The 14,858-nt window shown below is 40.1% G+C and overlaps 1 protein-coding gene across 11 annotated transcripts in view; it reads left to right on the forward strand.

Annotated features, from left to right (window-relative positions):
* The window catches only part of PUM2 (pumilio RNA binding family member 2), a 107,856-nt gene that overhangs the window by 33,154 nt on the left and 59,844 nt on the right, over positions 1 to 14,858 (forward strand). For 4 of the 11 annotated variants that reach the window (XM_060233520.1, XM_060233522.1, XM_060233510.1 and 1 more), the window contains exons 3-8: positions 6,070 to 6,175; positions 7,163 to 7,350; positions 9,114 to 9,286; positions 10,404 to 10,677; positions 11,108 to 11,201; positions 13,842 to 13,964. In XM_060233520.1, coding sequence (XP_060089503.1) covers positions 6,070 to 6,175; positions 7,163 to 7,350; positions 9,114 to 9,286; positions 10,404 to 10,677; positions 11,108 to 11,201; positions 13,842 to 13,964 — 958 coding nt within the window. The remainder of the gene's footprint in view (positions 1 to 6,069; positions 6,176 to 7,162; positions 7,351 to 9,113; positions 9,287 to 10,403; positions 10,678 to 11,107; positions 11,202 to 13,841; positions 13,965 to 14,858) is intronic. The other 7 variants (XM_060233521.1, XM_060233523.1, XM_060233515.1 and 4 more) reach the window with 3 other exon arrangements.

Consider the following 14,858-nt stretch of genomic DNA (forward strand, 5'->3'; position numbering starts at 1 on the left):
ACAGATCCAGTAAAAAGAAATCGCACAATTCAAGCAATTCAACATCTTTTAGAAATAAGGGCAATAGAACCTGTTCCTCTGGAAGAACAGAAGAAAGAAGTTTATTCAATATTTTTCAGTACTGAAAAGATCAGGCGACTGGAGAGCAGTGTTACATTTAAAATATCTGAATACATCCTGTCAAAGAAGTTTCGAATGGAAACACTGCGTTCGGTAACAGAAGCCCTACAACCACAAGAACTATTAACTTCAATAGATCTCATGGAGGCATACCTACATATACCAATCTTTGTGGGTCACAGAAAGTTCCTTCGATTTTGCTATCTCAACCACCATATGCAGTTCAGACCACTACCGTTTGGCCTATCATCGGCTCCGAGGGTGTTCACCAAAGTATTGGTCAACTTAGTCGTCCTGCTGAGGGAACAGGGTATTCACATTCACCCTTACTTAGACGACATTTTTATAAGAGTGCCAACATTGGAAAGAGCACAGTTGGACACCAACAAGACCATCCAGATTATGCAGAGCCACGGATTCAAAATCAGCAGTCACAAGAGTTCACTGGAGCCAACGCATCGCCTAGAGCACCTGGGAGTTATAATAGACACATTACAGAATCACCTAGTTCTACCACTTCACAAGGCGCAAAAGATAAGGGAAGCGACCTCAGCAGTGATTCAGAGCAAGAACTCATCTCTACTGTCGTTAGCAGCGCTACAAGGCTTAATGATTGCAACAATAGATGTCATCCAATGGGGCAGGTTATATTCCAGACCACTCCAGAACTTCTTACGACCCTACCAATACCACATCTCAAAGAAGATGTACTGTTCATTGGCGGTTCCACTGAAACTAAAGATGGACCTACACTGGTGGACAAAGACTTCCAACCTGACTTGGAAAACAGTTGTGGGTCGAAGAATGGATTCAAATATATACAGATGCCAGTCTACCAGGCTGAAGAGCCACATGCTTCAACATTCCAGTCCAGGGCTCCTGGAACCAGAAGGAGTCCAAGCTTCTAATTAATGTTTTGGAACTGAGGGCGATCAGACATTTTGCTGCAAGGATCGACAACTGCCACATATTAGAACGGACAATATTTCTGCGAAAGCATACATAAACAGACAAGGAGGATCCAAGTCTACTCTTCTCAAGGAAGCGACTCGTCTGTTAAATTGGACGCAATTTTACATAGCTTTGATAAGAGCGGAACATGTGAAGGGCTCTACCAATGTTCAAGCAGATTGGCTCAGTCGTCAGCAAATACGTCAGGGGGAATGGGCATTGAAGCACAGCGTATTCCAGATGATAGTGGATCATTTCAGCCAACCAGTAGTGGATCTGTTTGCATCCCTGTACAACAACAATATCCGGTTCCGGCTCTGAGGGAGCAGACGCCTGCTGACTGAGTTCCGTCGAAGGGGAGTACTGTTTGGTTTTATTTCAGTTTTAGCCTTTATACTCCTATAGTAATCTTATCTGCAACCTTTTATAATGGTTGCAGAGATGGGGGAGGAGTGAGGGCTTTTAATGAGCAAACAGTAATGAGACTGCTGCTCCTCACTCCCCATGGACTTTTTTTGACTGTGTTACATTTGGTCTCTGACTGCTGGAGATTTTAGCCTTGAGATTTATACCTCAGCAGAAGGAAAGCCTTTACTGAAAAAAGTTGAACTATGGGCTAGGCTTTTCTTTTCGTTTTTTAAAGATAATCTCAGCACCTTGTGTCTGGCTTTACAGCTTTTACTATTTGCTTTTCCACCAATTCCACTCTTACCAAGGCTGATAAGGAGAATCAGACTACTTCAAGCCAAGATAATAATGGTAGCTCCATACTGGCCAAGACGTCCCTGACTTGCGGATCTTCAAGAGTTATCAACAGATCTTCTGCTAACTTTGCCAGTATCAGAAGACATGCTGTATCAAGAGCCGATATGTCATCTGCGCCTGGAGTGGTTTCATTTGACCGCGTGGAAATTGAGAGGTCAAAGTTGCTAAATCTGGGATACTCGGATCAGGGCAATGTTAGCTTCTCGGAGACCTTTACGGTCTGTATATATAATGTGACCTGGAAAATGTTTGTCCGCTGGGGCAGAAGGAAAAAGATCAACCTTTTGAAACCTAGGATGAAAGGAATTCTACAATTTCTTCAGGACGGCTTGGATTCAGGGCTCAGAGCACCCACCCTTCGTCGTCAAATGGCAGCACTTGCTTCTGTATTAAATTTAGATGGCAAAAATGCGCTGAATAGACATTCTCATATCACTAGGTTTTTGAGAGGTGCCACTCTTTCTCTCCCTCCCCAGTCGCACAGATTTCCTATTTGGAAACATGGTGCTCACTGCATTAACAAAATAGCCCTTTGAGCCTATAAAAGAGATTTCCTTGTCATTCCTTAGAATGAAGGTTATATTTCTGGTGGCCATATCTTCTGCCAGAAGAGTATCTGAATTGGGAGTGCTTTCAGTCCACAAGGATTTATGTATCTTCCACATGGACAAGGTGGTCCTCAGAATGGATCCCACATTTAGACCAAAGGTGGACTCTAGATTTCATAGGGCTCAAGAGATCTACTTACCGTCATTTTGTCCACATCTGGTACATCCCAATGAGAAGTTGTGGCATAAACTGGACATCAGACGGGCTCTACGATGCTTTATTGAGAGAACCAAGGGCTGCCGCAAAACAGATTCTCTGTTCATAAATATATCTCCACCACACACAGGCAAAAGAATGTCTAATGATGCCATTAAAACATCACTACGTTTATGTATTACTGAGGCCTATAAAGCTTAAAAACTTCTGCTGCCGCAAGGTTTGACAGTTCACTCGGTGAGAAGCACAGCAGCAAATGCAGCCTTATCTAACAGGGCATCTGTAGAGGAAATTTGCAGAGTGGCTACGTGGTCATCAATCTCATCCTTTATCAGGGATTACAAAATTAATGAATATGATTCTGCTGATGCTGCATTTGGAAGAAAAGTGCTGCAACATATTCTGAGGGCCGCCGATGGTGAGATCCTCCCACTATCTAGGGACACTGCTTTTAAGATGTGTCCCACAAGGTATCCTACGCCTCAAAGGGAGAATGACCTTTGGGTACTTACCGTGAGAGGTCCTTCTCCTCTGAGGATAGTAAGACACCTTGGCTCTACCCTTTGATTCTTGCCATTGATGTGCATCAGATATCTAAAAATATTTATATGAAGCAGAAACAGAGAGAAAAACTCGTTATAGGTTCTCAAGAAGGTGTAAATACTCCTGTTACCCTGTTTTTTCAACTATGCTATCTATTTCTGTCCTGTTTTCATTGCCTTATTCTAGTTCTAATGGTTGTATCAGTTATATTTTTTGAGTTAGAAGGAAGGTTCCTACTGCTTGCAGGAGTTGACGAACTGAGTTGAGGGTGACTCCCAACGGAAACAGGAAGTTGAAAATTTAGTCCTGCCTCCCTACTGATGGGTTGGGAATCACCCACAAGGTGTCCTACTATCCTCAGAGGAGAAGGACCCCTCAGGGTAAGTACCCAATGGTCATTCCCCCCTTATGCCCAAAAGACATAGTTGTTCCTAGCAAACAAAATGCTTGATTTTATGTGCCAGCCCAGTGCTCAAAAGGATGGATCAAAAGAACTGCAAGCAAAACTTTGCTGATCGACCAAATATTTCTTTCCGGCTCTTCCCACCATGGAGATCTACAGCAGGAGCTGAGAATTTGCAAAAAAGTTCCTGCTCATGCAAGTGGAAGAATTCATTTGTTTACAAAAGTAATCTGTATCCAACCTATAGTTACCAGTTTAGCCTGAATTCTCCAGAGAACTGACTGGCTGACCTTAGTACAGTTCAGTGCTTCTCACCTTTGCCATAGGTTTCTCACAGAGTTTGGGGAATTATATTATTAGCATCATCCTTATTTTTTGTTTCTGGTTTTAAATTCAGTGGACTTAATTTTTCTGTCCTTTCTTCTCTACTGGGTATTATTGTGCCAGTTCATTGACTTTCTTTTTACAGTTTATAGCTTCCGTGAAAGAGGATATGGGGTAGTCCTTAAAGAAGGGTCAAAGCAATGCAAAGGTTTGAATTCTGCAATAATTCTCACTAATGAGAGTAGTGATTTTTGCCAGTTCCTCCCTCCCTCTGCAGACCTCTGGATTGTCCCATATCCTGGAGATTTTCTGTCCTTATAGAGCAGCGTTTTGGCCTGCAGTAGTAGGTGGGGAGATGTGGAAATCCCATTTGACAAATGAGCCTTCCATTAGTAAAGATTTACCATGGGATCCAACCAGTGCTTCTCAATAAGCCTGCTTTGGCGGGGAGGGCGGGAGATAAATACGAAAAATGAATAAGAAAACAAACTGCATCCTCTTTACCTGTTTATTGCATATACACCCTGATAACCTCCTTTCTCAGAACCATCAAAATAGTGTAACATTTTGTGAAATATGCCAATGGGATTGTAAAACAATGAAGGAAAAAAAGGAGAGATAATTATATAGAATTTTCCATGCATTTATGGAAAGAAATCTGTATTTCAAAATATGCATTACATTTGTTATATCATTGTATAACTTTTTATATTGCAGTACTGCTAGCAAAAAGATGCTGTGCTTATAATAGACTGCCAGAGTCCACTTCTGCTGAACTTATAGTGTACAGGGCTTCAGCCAGTATTTTAATTTTGTTTTGAAACACTTCATTATGTTGGTTGATGATTTCTTACTATTCTTTTTGTGCAAGTGTGCAAAAGCTTTAATTTATGAGTATGTGAGATGCAATACATATTTTAGTTTGGTAATTTTCTATCAGGTACAAGTCCCTGACAAGGATTTGTTCCAATCTTGTGGCTCAGTAACAATTTTCTGATTTTCGTAGTCTTGTCATTGCTGATGGGTTGATAATTGTCCCAAGCATATTCATACATTTGTTACTATATTGTTACTTGTATTCATATATGCATTTATGTACATGTATTTATGGCTGCACTAATCCCTGTATAATAATGTCAATATTTACTAAGCTTTATATATGTTTATTACAGGGGTGGGGAACCTTTTTTCTTCCAAGGGCCATTTGGATATTTATAACATCATTCACGGGCCATAAAAAATTATCAACTTAAAAAACAGTGCTCCGCGGAGGGAGAATGATCCAGGCCAGCAAAATTAATGCAAATAATTGGTTTTCTATTTGAAGTCATGTGGGGAGAGCCTAATCTGGTGTGTGCACATACACACACACCTGGCCCACCGCCCTAGGCAAATGCCTTGTAGAAAAAGCCCTGCAGGAACTCAATAGCATATTAGATTACATCCCCTAATATTAGCATATTAGGCCACACACTCATTAGCATATTAGGCCACAGCATCTGGGATAATCAAGTGCAAACTGACCTGTGACAGTAACTTTTCCAGGCCCTGCAGCAATTCTGGCCAGCTGGCCAGACCCCAGGGAGGCTGCCACACAGTATATCTGGGCCCTGTGATCCCTGCCTGGCCCTGGGGAGGCTGCTGCACAGCGTGGCTGGGCCCCACAATCCTCGCTGGCCAGCTAGGCCCCAGGGAGGCTGCCACATAGCTCGGTTCAGCCCAGCAATCCCCGAGGGCCACACCAAGTGACCTCGAGGGCCATCTCCACCCATGGTTTATTATATTATTTTATGGATTTGTGTAGACTAGGATTGGTAACATAGAAGGCCATAAATGAGGGCAATTTATTGTGGGAAGCAAAGGCCTAATCTTGTCTCCCTGAGAATGGATCCAAGGGAAAATGTCTGCCGAGCTAGAATGTGACCTTGGAGAAAAGCAACACTGTGGTCTGGGAATTAATTCAAACACTTTTGAGTGGGGGAGGGTTAGGCCAGAGAAGTGAGGGCCATTAACCTGTAACCTATATTTGTCCTGTAGCTTTTGTGTATTGTCAGCGTGGCAAGACAAGTAGTCCTGCGTGCACATGCTACAAGTGTTTGCTACCTGATTCTTCATTAAAAGTTCATTTTGCATTTACTCAAGAAGTCTTCTGATAGATTCTGGGCAAAACCTTACAATTTTCCCTTTTTTGTTAATAGCTGCTACCTGCCAAAAAATTTTGGGAACCAGATGATCCAGCAAAGGATGGACAAAAAGGCATATTCCTTGGTGATGAATGGAGAGAAACTGCCTGGGGAACACCTCGTGAGTGATTTTATTTTATGTATATACCTTGTTTTTCGCTGTTCTTGCTTCCATTTTATTCTCTCAAAAACAATACAAGGTGTAGATTAGGCTCAGTGTGTGAGTGGCTCGCCCAGAGAGCTTCCATAGCAATGAGGATTCAGACCTGGGTCTCCCAGATTCTAGTTCAGCACTCTATAACCACTATAACCCACTGATTTATTCCTTTTTTTAAAAATAAATTTTAGTTACCAAATTGTTTAAAAAACCCACTATTTACAGAAGACAACAACGATAGAGAAAAATCAACAAAACCAACACAAATTTAAAACTATAACGCTATATTCACAACTAAACGTCTCTCCTTCTTACAGATCAGTTTCTTCCAAGCAAAGGCATCTCAGATAGTTATCTCGGGGAATTGGGAATTTATGTAATAAGACCTATTTCCATCTCCTCTCAATGTGAATATTCTAAACATTTTAAAAATACAACAAATCTCTATAACTTTCATTTTCTGGCAGGATATCTCTTTCAGTCAGATATGTGAGTATCGGATACTATAAATCTAGGAATTTCTAATATTGATTACTTGTATAATCCCATTCTTGCTTAGCTGTTATTTTATATATTATGAAATAATCCCACAATTTTTGATACCACAAGTCCCTATTGGTAGATTTTCTGATGTCCAATGTGAAGTTAGCTGTAGTTGAGTTCGACTAGTATTTATTCATTGGTGAGGAATGGGGAGAAACTGCTAAGGAAAACTTTGCAAGTGACATGCTTTCAAAGAACTCATGATCCTTCAACTTCTGAAATGAGGCTGGTTTAACAGAAATTAAAATGTGGGTTACTTAATGTTTTAAATTCTATTAAACCACTGAATAATAATACCATCAATTTCAAACTACTTAATGCTTAACTGCTTGATAAATGTTTTGGCAAAGAAATTAGTCTCTTTATTGTTGTAAATTGTATCATAACAATTATGTCTTTAAAAAACAGATCACTCTATGTCCCAACCTATTATGGTTCAGAGAAAGCCTGGACATGTTTTTCATGGCAACAGTGAAGTGAATGCTGTCTTATCTCCTCGATCAGAGAGTGGTGGCCTCGGTGTGAGCATGGTAGAATATGTGTTAAGTTCTTCTCCAGCAGATAAATTGGATTCCCGGTTCAGGAAAGGAGCTTTTGTAAGTAACTTCGTTATATCACCAAAAAATCATCCTCAGTTATGCCACCAGGCAAGTTGCACCGGTTTACCTGTTTATTTTAGGAATAAAATGAACTCAAATTTGGATTCCAGTTCTGATCAATGTTCCCTCTAAGCTGCAGCGTATTGTGAGCAAAAATTCTGCTTTGTGAGCGACTGGTATTAAAGCTGTGAGCTACTGCATAAATTATTGTGCTCTGGGAACATTTTTCCTGAGCTAAGACAAAATATGTGAGCTGGAGACTCAAAATCTGTGAGCTAGCTCGTGCTAGCTTAGAGGGAACATTGGTTCTGATCTGTATGTGGGAAAGGCTTAGGATTTATAGAAGAACTGATATTCTCAGCTGTAGCAGTGTGGTAACACTACACAACACTAGTCTAAAAGTATATAATGTAAAAGGAGATTTGTACAGATATGTCAGTTCTGTTGTACACAGAAAGAATAGCATGTCTGTGTGCACATGACGTTCTGCTTCATGTTGTGTTATGCCAGTAGAAATCAGTGTTATCCTTAATAAACTAGAATCCAAGTGCTGCATTCAGAGTTTCCACAGATCCAACTGGGGCTTTTGCAGAAGTTCACTCTGACTGAGAAAAGCAGCTTACGAAAGATATATTCTGGAGTGGCTTTCATGTAGTTTAAGAGCCTAGATCTAGGAGAAGAAATCAGACATGCTTCCTCTGTGCATATGGAAGTGTTTGGGCATATCTCTTTGGGTCCTGTATAGTGTGTTGCTGACTAGAGTGCCTTTTACTCAGTTAATGTGCCCATAGTAGTGTCAGCGCATTTGTGTAGTTAAGTTTACTGTTGGATTTTCTTTCTGTAGCTGATGAAATGTTTTCATGCTCCATCTTTGCAATATTAAAGGCCATAACATGAAGATCTATTTAGATGTGTACTTTTTCATCAGTTAGTCGGTCATCATTGAATTAGCAGAAAAAAGAGAAAAAAAACCCATGGCAACAACACTAAGTTAAATAAAAATGTCCAACAAGATAAAATTTGAAAAATAAAATAATAAAAAAATGGACATTTTTACAGAAAGTAACAAGTATTTGCAATTCTTTAAATTGGTAAAATACTCTGGAAGAGTCAGGAAAGTGGGAAAGAGTTGTCTATAAAGTATAGATGTTCTTAGACTGCCTACTAGACCTGCATCAGTTTTGAGCTCTGGTCTAGCAATCTTTGTTTTGTGAGTAGTTCAGCTGCATAGAATCCTAGGGGGTCTTCATGTATTCTGCTGAGAAGCCAAGACTAGCAACGAATCTGAATACAAAATTGTATCATCTCTCCGTACACCAAAGTCTAAAAGACCTGTGGATTTTCAGAAGATGATCTTCAGCGAGTAACTGAATTGTAACTAAATGAACTGGTTGTATTCATTTGCTAAACTCTCACATTTGAGGAGAAAAATAATTTAAAATAAATAAAATTTGACTCTTCAGTACAACTTTATAGCTTTGCATTTCACAGTGTGCAATTTTAGTTTAATGTAGTGTTAACCTCACAGCTGTAGTTCAGGTTGATTTGGTTCTTCTACAAGCCCTAACAGCTTTCCCTCATATACTGGTGTAATACATTGCATGAAGTTTGAAACTTGGCAATTCAGAATATCCGCCAAGTGCAGATTGGCTTGATGGTGTTTTCATTGCAGTGTTCTGTAAAATCAGATTATTTTACAAAGTTTCTTTTTTGTTCTGTTAAGGATTCAGAAAGAAGTGGATTGTTTTTTTCCTCCTCAGGGCACTAGAGAACCTGAAACAGATGGACCTGAGAAAGGAGACCAGAAAGGCAAGTCTTCCCCATTTGAGGAGGACAAAAACAGAGATCTTAAACAAGGAGATGATGACGACGTTACTAAAATAAATGGCAGAGGTTTGCCAAATGGAATGGATGCCGATTGCAAAGATTTTAAGTAAGCCTTTAAATTTAACCTCAGGACAACAAGTGTGTCTGAATATGTCAGCTTTGTATTTCAGGCTTAAAGCTTATTTCACTTTCAGATTATTTGTTTGAATTCTGTGTTGCTCTGCATATTGCAGAGACTTATTGTGACTTGCATGAAACAAATTAATTTAGTGGCTAATTAGTGAACCTCTGTCCTGCAAGCTGTGAAGTATGTCATATACTATTTCAGGCCAATTTCGAGATGGATAAAAACAAACTGGAATAATTTGATTATTTGTTGTATCAGTGACTTTTAAGTTTTTAATATTATGGCTTATTTTTTTATTGGCTGCTCATAGTTTTGTACAACGTTAGTGGACAGGAGTATATAAATATTTTAAATTAAAAATGTATAAAATTAGGGAAAATACAAGTAACATAGTCCTTATCAACTAATCCGAATAAAATAATGCTCAGTGATGCTTGGACTTCAAGTTTTCACAGGGAGAGAGCCTTACAGTTGTGAAGCATCCGAAGAGTTCTGTGTATTACTTCATATGAGCCTAGATATGGAGGCCATTTCTTTGTTGGCCCCACTTTGGACCTTGCGATAGAACAGTGAAGGAATGTTCTTCTGTTCTTTTTGTGCATTATGGTTCCCTTGCTACACTTGGGCCCTGTCTTCAATAAAGGATGTATACAGAGCTGTACATTCAGGGTGATAACCTTCACTTTTTCGACTTGTAGACCAGTTTCAAAATAAAGAATGCATTCAGAATGAAAGCAAAATAAAATTAACTGTGCACTTGTACATGAGTAGAGCAAGCTCCGCAAAAGTAGCAAAAGTGCATGCAATGCATGGGGCAGGAGTTTTACTGATCACTGCTTTCTGGTTGCAGGCCCCCCTCCCCCGCACATATCCACACATTGCTCTTACTGTTTCCTGACATAGGGAGTGAAATATAAGAGGCATACTGGAAGTGGGAAAGACACCAGAAATTGTTTCCATGATTCTAACAGATTCTTCCTCCTTCAAATCAGTGCTTGGTCTAATATTAAGCATACTTAAAATGTGTACACTTCGTCAAATTTCATTGCTCTAAACCATATTCAAAAAGCTGACATTATTTTTCATTTTTCCTAAGCAGTCGTACTCCTGGAAGTCGGCAAGCCTCCCCAACTGAAGTAACTGAGCGCCTGGGACCCAACCCAGGCACTGCTGAAGGATTGGCTTCGCTTCCTAATCCTACAACCCATAAGCCTCTGGTAGAAGAGTTTTCAAACTCTGAATCTCAGAATCTGGATGCTATGGAACAAGTGGGTTTAGATTCTCTGCAGTTTGATTATCCTGGGAATCAGGTACAAATGGACTCTTCAGGAGCTACTGTGGGACTCTTTGATTACAGTTCACAACAGCAGGTTAGTGGATTTTTTATGGTTATTTTTAAGGTTGGAAGTACATTATAATAAATGTGGCCTGCGACCAAAAATGACAGCTCCATAATGAGTTATCCCCCCATGTCCTTAACTATATGTTGCAGAATCTATTATATTGTTTGTTTTCCTCACGTTATTTGTTTGTGAGGAAATGTTAACACAGCATTCTGTGTAATTTCATCCACATCTTTTGTAAAGAAATAGGGAGGATACAACACAAGACTGCCATTTTTGTCAGAAGCCCCCTGCATAATTCTGCTAAACATAAAAATGAATTCTACCTCAGCTTCAAAATCCACAACGTTACTTGTGAACATTGGCAGTCCAATGAACTGTGAGAGAACTGTACATAGTTTAAATTCTGATGTGTTAGTGTTTCCAAAATAATAATAAAGTGTTGCTTTCTCTTCAGCTTTTCCAAAGGACTAATGCTCTTACTGTTCAGCAGTTAACAGCAGCCCAACAACAACAGTACGCACTGGCAGCAGCACAGCAACCTCATATAGGTGAGATTTGTTTTTCCTAAGCATGTCTGCTTTACATGCCAATGTATAATTTATATCTGTTAGGAAAAACTGGCTGACTTGAGCTGATGTGTTTTGCAGATGACGTATCTTACTGGAAAATAAAGTGTATAGTTTTCTGATATGGTAGTATTGGGTAAGGAGCCCCATGGCGCAGAGCAGTGAGGTGCGGTACTGCAATCCAAACTCTGCTTACGACCTGAGTTCAATCCAGGCAGAAAATGGGTTCAGGTAGCCAGCTCAAGGTTGACTCAGCCTTCCATCCTTCTGAGGTCGGTAAAATGAGTACCCAGCTTGCTGTGGGTAAAGTGCAGATGTCTGGGGAAGGCAATGGCAAACCACCCCATAAAAAGTCTGCCATGAAAATGCATTATGCAGCATCACTCCAGATTCGGAAATGATTGGTGCTTTCACAGGGGACTACCTTTACCTTTTTAGTATTGGGTTGGATCTAGCACAAATATTCTGCTTATGGTAGAGCTCTCACTTAAGGAAAAAACTGAAGAAAAAGACTGTGGTAGCAGCTTGTGCTAAGTCAGACACCATCAGAATTCCACTTGCATTTCCATTTGTGTTTCTGGGAACCATAATATATAAGGAGAAAGGGATGTGCCAAACACCCCCCCGCCCCCAACGTGCACACACACACACTGTATTGTTCAGGTATCTTTAACCCGGAGAATATCGGTGTTTTCCTTTATTCCTGAATCCCAATACGGTATAATATTCGGATTTGGGAAATATCCAGGAAACACAATTTTTTTCAACTCCATTATACCCTGTGGAGACCATTGGTTCCCATAGGGTATAATGGAGAATTGATCTGGAGTATTTGGGGCTGTTTGTGGTAGAGGCACAAAATTTGCAGCATAGCTTATGGTGCCTCTCATCAAACTCCCCTTCCTCCAAGTTTCCAAAAGATTGGACCTGGGGGTCCAATTCTGCGGGCTCTCAAGGTGCCCCTGCCTTCCATTGCTTTAAATAGAGCCCCCATTGCTTTAAATAGAGCTTTTCCAAGCCTTGCCACCACTGTGGCACAACTCAGTAAGTGAACTCAGAAGGCATTTAAAGAGATGGTCTCTTTAAATGCCATCTCCAAGCCCAAATAAAAGCTGAATAATACTGGCTTTTATTCAGGCTTAGCTATATCAGTAGCTGAAAAGATATGCTAATTTCTTTTTGTCTTAAAAATACCCGTAAAATACCAGTAAGGTATTTTTTCAGGGTTTTGTTGTTTTTTGGGTAAACCAAATAGGGAGGAAAGCGCAAGACTTTGCACAAGTAGAACTGCATTTTGTGTCTTTAAGTTTTTGCCTGTTGTTGTATCTGAGGCATCAGATATAAACTTCAGACTGGAAGTATGTGCTGGCTTAATAATAAGCTGTTACTCTGTCAATGTGATATATTTTATAATGAAATCAGGTTTCATAATCCAATATTCCAATATATTGTTTAAAAATGTCCACAGCAGCTCATAATCATGAACATTTCTGGCAGATAACAGCTTTAGCTTTATTGCTGCATCCAATAGTTAATTGACTGGCCATGAGCCAGTCATGAGAAAGGGATTTCTACATACTCAAGGGGAAAAACGGTATAAATTGTCAAAAATTCTCTCCCCATGATTTGGTAAGAATGAAACATGCTTCAGGGGACATCAGAAGTTGAGCAGTTTGGAGGGGGCATTAGCATGTTCAGGCCACTGAGAGATTTTAGATTCCTAAGTGGAGAGATTTTGAGGTGGCTTTCAAATCCCCATTCCAAGTATTCATTATCGGCTCCTAGCTTGCTGCTTGTAGTAGTGATGTTGATGATCTAATGTCAGTCAGCGGGGTAACAAAATGAGACCATTTACAGACAGAGTACAGATTTCTTTATACTGTGACAGCAGAAGGGAACTCTCCATGTATACAGAAAGAAGTATTTTTAAAAAAAGCAAAACTATGATGGAAAACCTATTTCATAAGCAATGGAATGTTTAGGGTAATTGACTGTCAAAAGGAGTAGAGAGCAGATGTGCCTGATCAAGCCCATAGTGGTCCAGAAAGGGGTGGGGGCAGAATATAATGTTGTAATATAATGCCTGAAGCATGTCTTCTCTGACCCCTGTGCTCCATCTGTTTTAAAGTATATATACCATTGGAGGCTATGAAAGAAAACTACAAACCTGGCAGAGGCTTAATTAGCATTGAAGGAGATATACTGCCCCCAGTGTGTCTTTAGGGTGCAAAGATGTTAGAGCACCTAGCAATTTAGTTTTCTGGAATGGGAGATGAAATTTGGTCTGGGGGTCTGCTTCAGGCATTTATTCCTCAATACCATTTTTTTCACTCCCTTTCAAGCAACTATTATAATGCCAAACTTCTGGTGTTCAGGGCTAAGAGAGCAGGAATTGACTCATCCAGCTCCAGGATTCAGCAGCATACTGTAATGTGCCCCTTTCCATCCCAAAACATGAATGTCTCTGCATTCAATGTGTTGACTTTGAAATTGTGTCAAGTGTAGGTAGCATGAATTTCTAAGTCTAGTAAAATTAAAGATTGTTTGGTTTAATCCCAGTGTCTATGACAGTGAATGTGATGCTTGTTTTTGGTGAAATTGAACCTTTTGTTACTGTAACAGGTGTATTTTCAGCAGGCTTGGCTCCAGCTGCTTTTGTGCCAAACCCATACATTATCAGTGCTGCGCCACCAGGTGCTGACCCATATACTGCAGCAGGCTTAGCTGCAGCAGCCACACTAGCAGGTAAGAGAATGCCATTACCATTTAAAGAAACATCTAATTTGGAAATTTTTTCCAATAACAAGTGTCATTCATTCAACCATTTGCACTTTTGAAAGAAAGGAGAAATTATAGTTTTAAAATAACATTTCTGCCATCTTACGACTGAGTTAGAGTAGCTTGAGTACATATATCATCTCAGTACTCTTTTTGCAATCTTTTCTCTGTGACTCAAATTTTATGTCGTGAAATACATCAAATGTAAGGAAATTATTATTCCTAATAAAGACTTTGGTCCAAGAGTATTTAATATAATTGGCTGTCCAGTGTCAGGACTTCACATGCTATTTTACTAACTAATAATGAAATTGCTCTTAAGAACATAAGAGAAGCCATGTTGGATTAGGCCAATGGCCCATCCAGTTCAACACTGTGCCACACAGTGGCCAATATATATATATATATATATATATATATATATATATATATATATACACACACACACACACACACACACACACACACACACACACACTGTGGGTAATAGCCACTGATGGACCTCTGCTCCATATTTTTATCTAACCCCCTCTTGAAGCTGGCTATGCTCGTAGCCGCCGCCACCTCCTGTGGCAGTGAATTCCACATGTTAATCACCCTTTGGGTGAAGAAGTACTTCCTTCTATCTGTTTTAACGTATCTTATTTTCTACCAGTTTGGTGTAGTGGTTAAGTGTGCGCACTCTTATCTGGGAGAACCGGGTTTGATTCCCCACTCCTCCACTTGCACCTGCTGGCATGGCCTTGGGTTAGCCATAGCTCTGGCAGAGATTGTCCTTGAAAGGGCAGCTGCTGTGAGAGCCCTCTCCAGCCCCACCCACCTCACAGGGTGTCTGTTGTGCAGGAGGAAGGTAAAGGAGAT

The sequence above is a fragment of the Heteronotia binoei genome, chromosome 1 (genome assembly GCF_032191835.1).
Source record: "Heteronotia binoei isolate CCM8104 ecotype False Entrance Well chromosome 1, APGP_CSIRO_Hbin_v1, whole genome shotgun sequence".
NCBI lineage: Eukaryota > Metazoa > Chordata > Lepidosauria > Squamata > Gekkonidae > Heteronotia > Heteronotia binoei.